This window comes from Phocoena phocoena, chromosome 2 (genome assembly GCF_963924675.1).
Source record: "Phocoena phocoena chromosome 2, mPhoPho1.1, whole genome shotgun sequence".
Lineage (NCBI taxonomy): Eukaryota > Metazoa > Chordata > Mammalia > Artiodactyla > Phocoenidae > Phocoena > Phocoena phocoena.
This window is the reverse complement of record NC_089220.1, coordinates 4,822,661-4,836,994: the sequence shown is the minus strand read 5'-3', so window position 1 is coordinate 4,836,994 and position 14,334 is coordinate 4,822,661. Positions and strand designations below refer to the sequence as shown.

The window sequence follows — 14,334 nt, the reverse complement described above, 5'->3', positions numbered from 1 at the left end:
GAATTTTGATACTGAAATTGTATATACGTTGAACTCAATAAAGAATTTAAGTGGATTTCTTGTGTTAGTTGTAATTTTTTTGGGGGGGTGGCATTTTTCCCCCTCCTGATGATGAAACGTAAGCACTAAAATCTCTCATGGAAAATAATTGTTGGAATCCAGTTCTTTCCTGCCTTTTACAATTTCTTACATTACTTAAGTAAGCAGAATGTCAAAGGCAAACAAGATGACAAATTTCGTTTCAAACCGTTTGTGTTTTAGGTAGTTTTCCCTAGGACTTTAACCAGAAATGACATAAAGGGCAAAGTTTCCGCTTTCCCATTGAAAGGCTAGAGAAAATATAACCTTTTCTCAGGTACGCTGGGCACTGAGGTATCCTACTGACCTCTTTGTTCTTTTCATAGAAGAAGGATATGTAAAAATGTTTCTTCGTGGACGCCCTGTTACCATGCACATGCCCAAAGATCAAGTGGATTCTTACAGTTTGGAAGCAAAAGTAGAACTACCAACGAAGAGACTTAAGCTGGAATGGGTGTATCCTTTATTCATTGATTAAGCCTTAACACGAAGTAATCAGTCGATGAATGCTTTTATCGAAATTCAGCTGTAGAAAATCATGTAACTAAACCGTGCTGGCACAAAGTTTTTAAACCCAAAGAAAGAAAGAGGGGTACCCTGGAAGGAAAGACTAGCATTGCCCCCTCAGCCAAGTAGGGACTTGGCCAACCTTGGGGCCTAACTTCAAGTTAACACCGACTAATTAAAGAAGGAACATGAGGATGAACCCAGTACTAAATGAAGGAAATACAGTATATGGCTTATATTAAATGGACATGTAGCACAGGTATAATACCCTTTACAAAAAAGAAAACGAAAAAGCTCCCACAAAATCTAAGCCACAAAAATCTGAGTCAGCCGTATGACTAGCGTTCTTGAAATAAAGCTGCTGGAGCCTTCACGGTATGAGATTTGGGAACGTGAACGAGCTTCCAAGAAGAAAAAAATGAAAGACAAGAAAATAGAGCACGTGAAAGAGTTGGGTTTTTATTTTATTTTACTTTATTTTTTACTTTTAAAAAACATATTTTTTATTTTGTCTTGACGTACACGAAGCTATGGGTACAGGGGTCGAGACTGTCGTAACAACCTGTACTTGCTTCCAACGGGCGAGACTGTGTATTTCATCGCATCCGTGGTCGTGCTGTACAATGTGGAGGAGCAGCTTCAGAGGCATTACACGGGCCATAATGATGACGTGAAGTGGTGAGTCCTCAAAACTGGGATTCCTCTGACACCTGTGGGAAGAGCATTGGCAGAAAGGGTTCAGTGATGGGATGTAACTAAAGAGAAAGAAAGGGATCTGAGAAAAGAGGATCTTTGGGGAAAACTCTTCTTTGTGTTCTGGGTAGCCTACTCTCTAAGACACCTTTTTAGTTTTCTATCCTTATAACACATCATCTTAACCAACCATGTTACCTAAACAAATAGCTCTAACAGACCCCTATCTGGAGGCCTTCTCGTGCTAACGGCTTCTAATTTGGGTCTTTATTTTTTTTTTTTTTTTGCGGTACGTGGGCCTCTCACTGTTGTGGCCTCTCCCGTTGCGGAGCACAGGCTCGGACGCACAGGCCCAGTGGCCACGGCTCACAGGCCCAGCCGCTCCGCAGCATGTGGGATCTTCCCGGACCGGGGCACGAACCCGTGTCCCCTGCATCGGCAGGCGGTCTCTCAACCACTGCGCCACCAGGGAAGCCCCTTGGGTCTTTATTTTTTAATAAAAATGTTTTGCCTCATGTGTATGTCTGGGTCTGCTATTCCTATAATTCATTTATACCTTTGGTAGCGATTTTATGTATGTGGAAAAGATGATGGATGAATAGATGGATTTATGTATTTCTATTTATCCTGACTCCCTGGTCAGTTATTAAAATGCTGTTGGAAAAAGATGATGCTTTTGCTATTTGATAATACTCAAATGACTTCTTAATAAAGATTGTATAGTAATGAAGTGGTTCTGAGATTGAAATGGTATTTCCCAAGCAGAGGGTGCTTTTTCTTTGAATTTGAAAATTCTCTATAGATAAAGGAATTAAGATGAAATGAAATGAGGTGCTTAGAGAATTTATCATGACTGTAAGAAGTCAGGCACTGTGTATATGTTACTTTTACATTTTTAACCAGATTATATTTGATCAAGGGAAGAGTGAAGCTTACCTTTAAAGGGTAGATGTTTTTTAAATATCTCTTTTTAGCCTTGCAGTTCATCCTGATAGGATCACGATAGCCACAGGACAAGTTGCAGGCACATCTAAGGATGGAAAAGTGAGTTATATTTTAATATTTTTGTAATGAACTGGTAACACAAAATAATTTTCTGAAAATTTTGCTGACGCATGAGCCTGCCTAGATATAAAATGTCTGAGTACTTCTTAATCCCTCATTTGAATTTTTTATTGCAAATTAAAGTTCTTACGCTGACTTTACAAACCCCTTGAGCTCACCTTAGTTTCAGCTAATTTTTAAATAGCATCGTTCTTGCCTAAGAATCCATTAACTCTGAAGATACTTATTTACACACATGATAAACATTAAAACGTTAAGTACACATTTAATAAGCAAAGTTAAAATCATAATAAATAATCATTTGAATTTGGGGCACGTTGCCTCTTCAGTGAATTCCCGACACCCTCTGCCATGAATTCCCTGTAATCATGACTTCAACCCATGGAATTTGTGTCTGGGTGTAATCTATAAGGGCTGCTGGGAGGATTTTAGCACAAATTTTGTAAGCACTTCAGCAAGACTTCAGTTTGTATTTTAAGGAATCAGAGAAGGAGCTAGTAGAATTTGACAAATAGGACAACTCAAAACTGGCTTCCACGTACTTATTTACCACAATCTGTGGTCATTGTCATGTCTTATCCAAAACTTCTTGTAACTTTTCTGATGTCCATTTTTGTATAGCATTGTGTATCCATGCACAATGTATGATCTGAAACTAATTACATTAAGTTCTTCCATTTTTATCATGAGTGCTACCATTTTTCAGAAAATATTTTAATAACATCAAATTTTAAATATTTATGCTATTTTCCATTAAAATCCTATACTTGAAAGGAGGTAACAGGAACAGTGGAAATCAGACTACTATTCTGTAAACACAGAGGGAACAGGGTCTTCATCTTCTTTTTCTTTTTTTTAACTGTTAAATGATCTTTAAAAGTTATTTGAAATTAGTAGTAAATCATTTGTTCCTCCCCTCTAGTGGATTAACTGTGTATTTCAGTTTCTGGCCTTGAAATTGAATCAGAACCTTAGAGCCAGAGAAAATGTCATAGCTATCTGAACCATCCCTTTGCATTTACAAGTGGAGGAGTCTGGAGAGGCCGAGGGACTGTCTGAGGACGCCCAGCTACTTAGAGACAAGTCCAACCTAGAACCTACTTCACCCATCTACGGGGTACAATGCTAGTCCTTTTCTTGATAAACCTGCTGGTTATCCTGTGATGCTTTCTTCTATTAAGGAAGAGAAAAATTAACATAGTTGAGAGGGTTTTGAACTAATCATAACAATTCTAAATTTTCGTTTGCATACAATCAATTTCCTGTGGGGCCCAAGGATGTTAAGCTCTTAATACCGTTGGTGGCAACCATCATGATGAATTGAACCACGTTTGATCCTTAGTAACAATACAGACTTTGCAAGGAAAACCCTTAAATGAGACTCCATTTTCTTCATCATTTTTCATTTTTAAAACTCAGACGCATTCGATATGCAAATGAGAATATCACTTCCTGTGGTATAGTTATCAATAACGGGCTCTCCTAAAGTTAAATTGGCCCCAAGAGCCACGACCTCTGGGAGAGATTGGGAATGTTTTATTTATTTTAAAAGGCAGAGTCCTCAAATGCATTTAAAAAAAATTTTTTTTGACAACGTTAAAGTATCCTCATAATTTCAAGGTAAAGATAAACGTGTAGACGCGGCACGGTGGGTGACTCTGCGTTGTTTTCCAAGCAGCAGTTGCCCCCAAACGTGCGCATCTGGGATTCCGTGACGCTGAATACGCTGCATGTCATCGGAATCGGGTTTTTTGACCGAGCCGTCACCTGTATCGCATTCTCAAAATCCGTAAGTACGAGCCCTGTGGGTATTGCAGCCTCTGTCCACAGGGAGGAGAGAATCAGCTCAAGGCTGAAGAGGGAGAGAGTTAACACGCCCGTAACTGCCCAGGTGTATGTACAGATCTGGACTCTGAAACCTCCCGCATCCCAGGTCCCCTCATTCAGAGGTCGCACGCGCTGCCTCGGCGACACACGCTCCCAATCAGACGTTTCCACGGTGGCGAGAAGAGGCCCTGCAGCCACAGTGTCTTCAGGCTCCTGGAGCAGTCTTGCCTGCTCTGGCCTTGAATTTCCCCTGCCTGTCTGTGCGGTCCCCAGCCGGCCTGGCTCGCTGCCTGGCCATAAGCAGGGGCAGGATGGACCTCGTGGTCTCCCAGCTTCCTCAGGATATGCTCGTTCAACAGAGCCACCCTTTAAAGCGCTTGTTCAGCCAGTTCAGAAACATGCATGCGTTCACATCAATACACCGCGCGCCTCACCCCCAGTGCCCCCTCCCCTTGTACGGCCTTGCGGTAACCTGGTCATCGCTCAGCGCAGACCTGTGCCCTGGAGCCGCAGATGCCTTCTCCTCCAGGGCGGGGGCTCTGAGGCCCCTAGGAGGCTGGTTCTAACAGAACCAGTGGTGAAGCGCACCCCCCGACCCCTCCCTCCCGCTCCTGTCCCTTGTCACCCCACATCCCCCTGCTCCCACTGTCTGTGTGCCCGAGTCATAAGTAGGTCTCGACGGTGGTGGGTAAATATTCTTTAATGAAGATGTAGCGGACTCTTTATTAAAAATAAAATTATGTTCCTTTTTAATCACTCTCAACCTAGTTTATTCTCAAATGTAGTCTTCCTGTGAACACCTTTTTTTTTTTTCCAGAATGGAGGAAGCAACCTCTGTGCCGTGGATGACTCCAATGACCACGTGCTGTCTGTGTGGGACTGGCAGAAGGAAGAGAGGCTGGCGGATGTCAAGGTCTCTCTCCAAGCCTCATGTTGGGCTATGCTGTCCTTTTCCCATGTGGAGCCTTCCCCTGCTGGCCCCTGGCCAGCTTTCTGTGTCTCGGTGGGCTGTGGGCTCCGTCCCCGCCGCGGCCCCTAGGCAGGACCCCTTCACCGAGAAGCCCTTGGGCCCCCACCCCTCCCCCCATTCCCAAGGCCTGGTAGGGTTTCTTCTTCTCATCACAGTGTCTGTAAGGGTTTTCCTTCCTCGTTTTACAGTCACCACCCTTTTAATTCGCTCCGTCGCTCATTTGCTCGCGTTCTCTCCATCATCCACAAATGCCGAGTGTCCCCTTTGCACACACGTGCCGAGGAGACACTGGCGCGATGGTGACAAGTGAGATGTGCCTGCTGCCCAGCGGGAGGGCCAGGCAGGGAGCAGGGGCACGAGGAGGGCGGCACAGCCAGCACGGGGCTTGTCCCGAGCTGAGTGGACTCCGGAATGGGGTCCTCCCAGCGGGGCTCTTTCTGCTGTGGGACCCACTGGACTTTCCTTATGTCAGTGTACCTTCCTTGAGCTTTCTTATGCTTTCCTCCTGTTAAAACCATGGTTGGACCTATTTTTATAGAACTGACTTCAGATTTCTCACCCTGGCATCCATTAACCATAGATCACCTGACTTACCTAAGATTAGCATCACCACTGGATCACTTTACCTACCTAACATTAGGAGCACCATTGGATCACCCCACTTACATAACTTTCTCTCTTGTTTGTGTGTGGGATGCAGACCCTGTGTTCTAATAAGGCATTAAATAACTATTTTTATGCTGTAGCTATGCCTTCTAATAGTCTGCTCAAGTATTTAAGTTCTTGCCATGTCGCCGGGTTGGAAGCAGTCAGAGCAAGTTATTGTCCGGGTTTAAGAATGTATAACTGAATTATCAAGCACAAAGAGCCATCAGGGTCCGATTCATGGGACCAGGGTGCAAGTCGTGGAAATCAAGATAGCAGGGTGAGGGTGGTGAAGTGGTACCCAAAGAGCCAGATCCTCTACTGGATTCCAGGCTTGGTCGGCAAACCACCGGCAGAGTCCTGGGGATCCGTATCAGGAGGGACTCCCCAGACAAGCAGGGCAGCCGAAGTGGGCCAGGAGCGATGGAGCCGAATACGATCCAGACGCCGGGGCCCTTCCAATCACTCAATGGCGAAGAACCTGCAATTCTTAATTCCCCGGCCGCCCCTTCAGCCAGAGCTCACTGTGTGCCTGCTGTGTCCCAGTTCCTGTGAGTCCCCATACGGAAGGATGACCTCGTGGCCCCATCCTCAGGGCTCAGTGCAGTGGGGGAGACAGACGAGGAGGAGAGGAGTCAGCACGCACAGACACAAGTTCAGTGATTCCAAAAGACGAATTCAGTGGGAGAAAATACCAAGAGGCCTAGTGCTTACCTTGATGAATTATTTATTTGTGGTTCAGATTGTATTTATTTTCTTAAGTGTCTTAAGAGACTTGAGACATTTGATTCTCCTGTTTTGCACCAAGTGTTCTAATGAAGCTGTATTTGCTGCGGATTTCCACCCCACGGACACGAATATAATTGTTACCTGTGGAAAGTCCCATCTCTACTTTTGGACACTAGAAGGAAGCTCCCTTATTAAGAAGCAAGGATTATTCGAGGTAAAGTGAAATTGCATCTGTCGTTTTATTTTTCACTGAGGGTACTTGCGGTCACCTAGCTTTTAAGGAAGCTTCGAGGCATCCCAGTGCTAGAATTTGTTTTAATTGGCAAATGCTGAGGTGTCGTGATAAAGACTGTTCCTGGAGATCCCTGGCAGAGTTGGGGAGCCCCTTGTGTCTCATAGATAACACTGGTGATGCTGAGAAGGAAGGGTCAACACAGGCAGAAGCACCAGGAAAGGATGCCCAGGGGCTGGGCCCTCGCTGAGGCCTGCTGGCTGCAAAGAGCAAGGAAGAAGGCGCCCAGGAGACCCCAGTGGGACTCTGCAGAGAGCGATGGGCAGTCTCTGTGCCATTTAGTCCAGCATCTGCGGGCCTTGTGAGAGCACCAGGAGGGCACCTGCTGCCCTGTGGGCCCAGAGGCTGAGCTAGAGGATGCCAGGCCCATCCTTCAGGCCGTAGTCACGGCAACACGGCCCCTTAGCCTCTCCAACACCCTCCTCTGCTCGAACTGCCTTCAACCTGATAAGTAGCAGAAATCTCTTTATTTTAGAGCAGATAATCTCAGGGCATAAGTTACATAATGGTGGATAAGAATGAAAGGTACACAGTGTGGTAACAGAAGCTGACACTATCCAGCTTGGGGTGACTGTGCTTCTAGATGGTATTAATACAAACAAAAGGATGTCTTGATTGTATATACGTATTCTTTTAAAATATTCTGCAGAAGCAAGAAAAGCCAAAGTTTGTCCTCTGTGTGACATTTTCTGAAAATGGTGACACCATCACCGGAGATTCAAGTGGCAACATCCTGGTATGGGGAAAAGGTAACACATGATTCCTCCCAAAGCAGACATTTCTGGGTGATGTTATAAGTATGAAGCCAAACGTGGCTCCTGTAAGAATTGTCTGTTAATATCATTTCCAGGTTTACTATTCGATTCCAAGGTTCATAGGTACATACGTGCATGTGTGCGGGTGTAACTTGGAACCAAAACACTGGGACTGAGGAAAATGAGACTAGTAAGCTGTGGACTTCTGTCGCTCTAAAAGGCTCTTTAAGCCCAAGACATTATAATGGAGCTAATAGCTTATTTAGGAGATCTGATAACAAGTTATAATGATGAAATCATCAAAGACTGTTTATTTAGCTCTACAGTATTTAACTTCTCTGGTCCACATAGTGCCTGGCAGACATTGACTGAGTACTGTCTGAGGCAGCATGCTGGATGCTGAGCATACATACGAGTCAGATGGGCATCCCCGCTGTCAGTGGGCAAACAGCATGGTAAGGAGGTCTCCTTACTCAGAAACATTTATTTGGTCAAGTTCAATGAGCATTTATTTATTTACTTTAAATTATTTCTTTATTTATTTACTTATTATTTATTTTGGCTGCACTGGGTCTTAGATGCGGCATGCGGACTTCTTAGTTGCGGCATGCAGGATCTAGTTGCCCGACCAGAGATCAAACCCGGGCCCCCTGCATTGGGAGCTCGGCGTCTTAACCCACTGGACCACCAGGGAAGTTCTTCAGTGAGCACTTATGAGTGCTTACCATGTGCCAGGAAAAAAGGGAAAATGCACTATCCCTGTCCTCAAGGATCTTAGTATTTGAGTTGGGGATGAAGGTGAAAACAGACCCGTCAGTGTAATTTCAGAGTAATATGGTGACCTTTGTAGTATCCCTGCTACTCTGGGTGCCATGGACTCTATGTATACATCAGTTCATTCCACCCTTAGAACAATCCCGTAGGATAAGCAGTAGCCCCATTACACCAAGGGGGAAACTGAGACAGAGCAGTTAAGTCACTTGTCCAGAGACACACAGCTCATTTCTCAGCCACATGTAGTCTGGCTGTACTCTTCACACACTATGCTTCGTGTTAGCATGTTGTCCTTAATTATATTTTTCTTAGTTTATTTTATTGAAGTATAGTTGATTTACAACGTGTTAATTTCTGCCGTACAGCAAGGAGATTCAGTTATACATATATATCCTTTTTCATATTCTTTTCCATTATGGTTTATCACAGGATATTGAATATAGTTCAGCAAGGAGATTCAGTTATACATATATATCCTTTTTCATATTCTTTTCCATTATGGTTTATCACAGGATATTGAATATAGTTCCCTGTGCTATACAGTAGGACCTTGTTGTTTACCCATCCTGTATATAATAGTTTGTATCTGCTATTCCCAAACTCCCAGTCTGTCCCTCCCCCCAACCCCCTCCCCCTGTTTTCCTTAATTATAAAGTAATTCAGTTCATGCTTGTCTGGTGCTCTGGGAACTTCTAGAAAGTGGTTCCTTGATAGAGTCACACTGCAATGATGTTCTAACCGACAGTATCGCATTTTAAAACAAAAATGAAATGAGATGGGCAGAGGTGAGCCTTTGACGATGTCCTCAGCTTGGTCTTGCTGTGTTTAGGTACGAATCGAATAAGCTACGCAGTTCAAGGGGCCCACGAGGGCGGTATTTTTGCACTTTGTATGTTGAGGGACGGCACGCTGGTGTCAGGAGGAGGGAAAGACCGGAAGCTCATTTCTTGGGATGGAAACTACCAGAAACTTCATAAAACCGAGGTAAGACAGCAAGTCATGCTATTGACATTCGTTTTGAACGTTAAACCGTTACACTGACCAGTTTCCTTGTTAGTTTGAAATCTTCAGCTTACCGTTTTGAGAATTGTTTAGATAAAATTTTCCTAAACGGGGTAGTATTTTACTAAACTCACGAAGGCAGTTTAAGTACTAAAAGGGAATTAGGTTTATAAACTGTGAGGTGGTCACGTTTCACATCTAGAATATTTTTATCAAAGACCCAATCTCACTTTTCCAAGGGAACATTTATCCACGTTTTGATTAATCGTTAAAACGTTTCTTCTCTTTTCACTTTAATTTCCATCGTGTTACTTTGGAGACATTTTCACTTTGAACTAGTGTTTGCTGAGTATTTACGTTGTGCGTGGCTGAGTGCCAACACCATCTCTAGAGCTCTGACCCCTTTTGGCATCTCTTTCACCTCCTTATTACCTGGTTAGCAGACCTGGACTCCAACAGGAGCCGGAGGCAAGAAATTCAATATTCCTTGTACACACTCACTGAATTTTCTCTCCCCCAGGCCCTGGGAAATTATGAGCAGACAGATATCAAGGTCGGCATCAATCCGAAGGTTGAGTTTCTTCCTCTCTAGCATAGCATGGACACCTTGTAGAACTTTTCCAACTTCTAAGTGAGATGAACACAGCACAGTTACATCAGAGAGCAGCGTGGCATGGTGCTCTGACAGTATGAGAATTTGGTTTTGTTGATTCCTGCTCTTCATATAGGAAGGCCTGGGCTTCCCTGGTGGCGCAGTGGTTGAGAGTCCGCCTGCCAATTCAGGGGACGCGGGTTCGTGCCCCGGTCCGGGAAGATCCCACATGCCGCAGAGCGGCTGGGCCCATGAGCCATGGCCACTGAGCCTGCGCGTCCGGACCCTGTGCTCCGCAACGGGAGAGGCCACAGCAGCGAGAGGCCCGCGTACCGCAGAACTGATTTCTGAGTTTTTGAAATCACTTTCCTTTCATGGAGACTTTGATTGCAGTAGCATTTTTTTATAATAAGATTTGACCAGCATTTGATGAACCCAAGTTACATTATAATCATAACAAATACTCCAAAGTCTCACCTAGTTTTATAGAAGATACTCATCATTTTTAAGTACCTATAAGTCCTCTTCATTAGCATGGATTGTTATCCACTTTTCTCCAGTCTGTGCTAACAAAGCGCGCTGGAAGTAGACAGTTTGTATGAGAACAGGCTGCACCTCACCGTCCCAGAACCGTAGTGCCTGGAGTCCACCCCAGGCTTTCACTGCGATTTTCTGTTCTTTTTATAAAGTGCAAGAACCTCTGTTTATTTTATCATAGCAAATTGTTCTTGGCTGGTGTATTTTGAAATTATTTTTATTAACACTTAGATAATCGTATATGTTTGCCAACATGAGAAGTGGATTTCAAAACTAAATGAAGTCGCCAAAGGATTTATCCTTTTAAGTTATAAAAAATGTTTAGGAACTCTTATTACAGCAGATTACATATTCTTTACTTTCCAAATTTTACCTGGTTCTGCTATCAGAAGTCATAACAAGAGTAAACTACTCAGTTGTATTTCTTATTTTTATATTTTGTCAAGACAAAAATGTTTTATTCTTTGTTTTTTAAACAACCTTACTGGGCTTCCCTGGTGGCGCCGTGGTTAAGAATCCACCTGCCAATGCAGGGGACGTGGGTTCGAGCCCTGGTCCGGGCAGATCCCACATGCTGCAGAGCAACTAAGCCCGTGCGCCACAACTACTGAGCCTGCGCTCTAGAGCCCATGAGCCACAACTGCTGAGCTCGTGAGCCACAACTAGTGAAGCCCGCGCACCTAGAGCCCGTGCTCCACAGCAAGAGAAGCCACTTCAATGAGAAGGCCACGCACTGCAACAAAGAGTAGCCCTCGCTCGCCGCCACAAGAGAAAGCCCACGCGCAGCAACGAAGACCCAACACAGCCAAAAATAAATAAATGTATAAAAAAGAAAAAGAAACCTTACTATTGCTGATTTTTTTTTTAGGTATATTAAATGTTTGGAGTTTAAATGTAAGATTTGGGATCATTCACTCAAATACTTTCTCTCTCTCCATAGCACATGCGTGTGTGTATGTCATTGTGATAGGAGCTGTCATCATGATAAATAAACAAGTATTTTGAATGATGGAGCTAAGAATTTAATGACATTTGAAATCTTTTCAATGCAGATTCCAGAACAGTTTGGTCCCATACGGACAGTGGCTGAGGGGAAAGGCGATGTGATCTTGATAGGCACCACCAGAAACTTTGTTCTACAGGGCACACTGTCCGGAGACTTCACACCCATCACTCAGGTACGCGCCAGCTCAGCCAGCCCACCAAACACGTTCATTCTGTGCAATAGTAGAACATAAGACAGAGTTACAAAGAGGAGATTTTTCCTGGGTTTTATACTAACATCACCTTCCTCGGCTTCAGTCAGCGAGGAAGAAAAACAGATGGGAGAAATTCCAGAGTGTGCAGTAAGCCATGGTTCATGGTCCCGCAGGGCTCCTGGGTGTTGGCTGTAATATTTCAGAGAGCTTCTGTTTGTCTCGGTTCTTTGCAGGGTCACACTGATGAGCTCTGGGGACTGGCCATCCATGCCTCAAAACCTCAGTTCTTGACCTGTGGACATGACAGGCACGCCACCCTGTGGGACGCTGTTGGTCACCGGCCTGTCTGGAACAAAATAATAGAGGTAGACATGCATGTTATATTCCATCTTTCTTATAAAAATTCATCTGGAACATGTTGATTTTTTTTTTGCATGAGATTAATAGTGATATAAATTCGTCCCAAAGCAAATGTCACTTACTTTATCTCCTTCAAATTGCACTGCTTTAAACATTGCCTCAAGTGGTCTCATCTGTGTAATTCGGAAGTTTGCTGTTGCATTTTTGGACAGCAAGTGAGCCTTTCCGAGTTGGTTGCTGGGTTTCCCAAGTGCAATCTCTTCTGGCTTAAAGGCTGAAAAACCCTCGTTATGAGCCTGCATTCTATTTACAGAGTACCTTTTGAATGAGGATTTATTAACTATTCTAACAGCGTACAGTTTAATTTATCTCTGCGCTTTGAGTCTGGTGGTAAAGTTTAAAGTCAGCATGTCTGTGACCTTTGCAAACGGAACTCCAGTTGTACATCAGAGTGCTGAAGTATCCTTTCCCTACATACCACACAGCAGTGTCTGCACTTATCGAGCGCTGTTTGCATACCAAGCATTGTACATGTATTATCCTTAATCCTTGCAGCAGCCTTACAGGTTGAAGTTTTTTACCCTGATTTTATTGATTAGGAAATTGAAGCTTAGGTAAGTCAATAGCTCACCAAGGTCCCTGAATCCATGATGGAGCCAGTGTTCACCCCCAGCTCAATCTGACTCCCAAAGTCAGGGTCTCCTGCCACATCCTACTGTAGTGAGTGAAATACACCTCCCGTCTTACTTATGCCCTTAATGACACATCCAGCCCCAGGCAAGGGGTTGCCCCTCTGTAGACCCCACACGTCCTCCTTTCGGCCCCCGCAGAGTTGCCAGCATTTCCTGATGTGCTGGGTCCGTGTTTTGGCCCTCCTGCCCTTCGCTTATTTTAATAAATAAATTTATTTATTTAATTTTGGCTGCGTTGGGTCTTCGTTGCGGCACGCTGGCTTTCTCCAGTTGCGGCAAGCGGGGGCTCCTCTTCGTTGCGGTGCATGGGTTTCTCATTGCGGTGGCTTCTCTTGTTGCAGAGCACGGGCTCTAGGCGCACGGGCTTCAGTAGTTGTGGCACACGGGCTCAGTAGTTGTGGCTCGCAGGCTCAGTAGTTGTGGCACACGGGCTTAGTTGTTCTGTGACATGTGGGATCTTCCCGGACCAGGGCTCGAACCCATGTCCCCTACATTGGCAGGTGGATTCTTAACCACTGCACCACCAGGGAAGCCCCTGCCCTTTGCTTTTGGAGAAGGTCTGTAAGAGACTGGAGCTGGCTGGTCACTGGGGGAGCTGATCACTGAGATGACAGGCCTGGGGGTGACACCGCCACCAGAGGGCAGAGCGGGAGTGGCCCAGGTGGCAGGGCATAGCTACAGGAAGTGGCGTCCCATGTCGTGACCGTCCCCTGGTGAGGGCTTGGAGGATCAGATGGAATGGCGAATACATGAAGGGCTGGTGCAGAGCTGACAGCCACTGATGCAGCAGGGACAGTGATGGTCCAGGAGAGCAGCCTTCCCTGCGGCCTCGGTCTACACGGCAGTCTGGCCGAAAGCAATGCCGGTTACTCCATCACCAGCCTGGCATCAGGGCACGGGCGCCAAACTGGAGCCCAGAAAGATCTGCAGTTCCGTAGCTTCTTTACCCACTGGCCACTAGACAGAAACACTCAAGTGTCTTCATCTCAAAGATGTTATGAGCCTCACATCAACTAGGCAGTAAAGCCTCAGGTGCACATATTTCCCTCTGTGTGTCGGTGGAGGCCCTGAGCTTAATCCCAGCTCCCGCTTCGGAAAAGCATCGCAATAACGTCATCAGTCCCTGAAGAGTTTCTCTCTGGTCTCTCTCTTTTTTTTCGGGTTCTCCAGTGGTACCTCCGTGCCTCTTTCCATTTCCAGGGCTCCTGTTTTCTTGGTCTTCCTGTGATTAATCTCTTCTCACTTCAGTTCGTCCTGAGCACTCCTACCAAGTGATCTAAGACATAGATTTGATCACGTCGTTCTTTTTAGTGAAAGGAAACAGTTATTCTCACTGTGTTTTTCCTGGTAATCACAGCCCTTGACGTGGCAGTGCAGCCCACATTACTAGCATCCTCCATATGCTTTCCCGTTCCCCACCCTGTAAACCCGCTGACTCTACCTGCCATTCCTCAAACATGCCCCAAACTGTGTTGCTTCTACCTCCTTGACCATATTTTTGTCCCCTTAACACTCGATCCAAAAAAAAATATTGGTGTGTCCACGTCCACCTTCACCTATACCGGAAGGCCCTAGTCAAAGGCTTCCGGCACCGGCGTGCCTCGGCCCAGCTTCCCC

General features: G+C 45.1%; 1 protein-coding gene across 3 annotated transcripts in view; it reads left to right on the top strand.

The window, feature by feature from the left end:
• EML1 (EMAP like 1) overlaps positions 1 to 14,334 on the top strand; it is a 145,138-nt gene that overhangs the window by 106,054 nt on the left and 24,750 nt on the right. For all 3 annotated transcript variants that reach the window (XM_065871960.1, XM_065871959.1, XM_065871961.1), the window contains 10 exons: positions 405 to 534; positions 1,114 to 1,263; positions 2,253 to 2,322; positions 4,022 to 4,132; positions 4,988 to 5,083; positions 6,594 to 6,728; positions 7,456 to 7,555; positions 9,165 to 9,319; positions 11,519 to 11,644; positions 11,899 to 12,030. In XM_065871960.1, the coding sequence (XP_065728032.1) occupies positions 405 to 534; positions 1,114 to 1,263; positions 2,253 to 2,322; positions 4,022 to 4,132; positions 4,988 to 5,083; positions 6,594 to 6,728; positions 7,456 to 7,555; positions 9,165 to 9,319; positions 11,519 to 11,644; positions 11,899 to 12,030 (1,205 nt within the window). The remainder of the gene's footprint in view (positions 1 to 404; positions 535 to 1,113; positions 1,264 to 2,252; positions 2,323 to 4,021; positions 4,133 to 4,987; positions 5,084 to 6,593; positions 6,729 to 7,455; positions 7,556 to 9,164; positions 9,320 to 11,518; positions 11,645 to 11,898; positions 12,031 to 14,334) is intronic.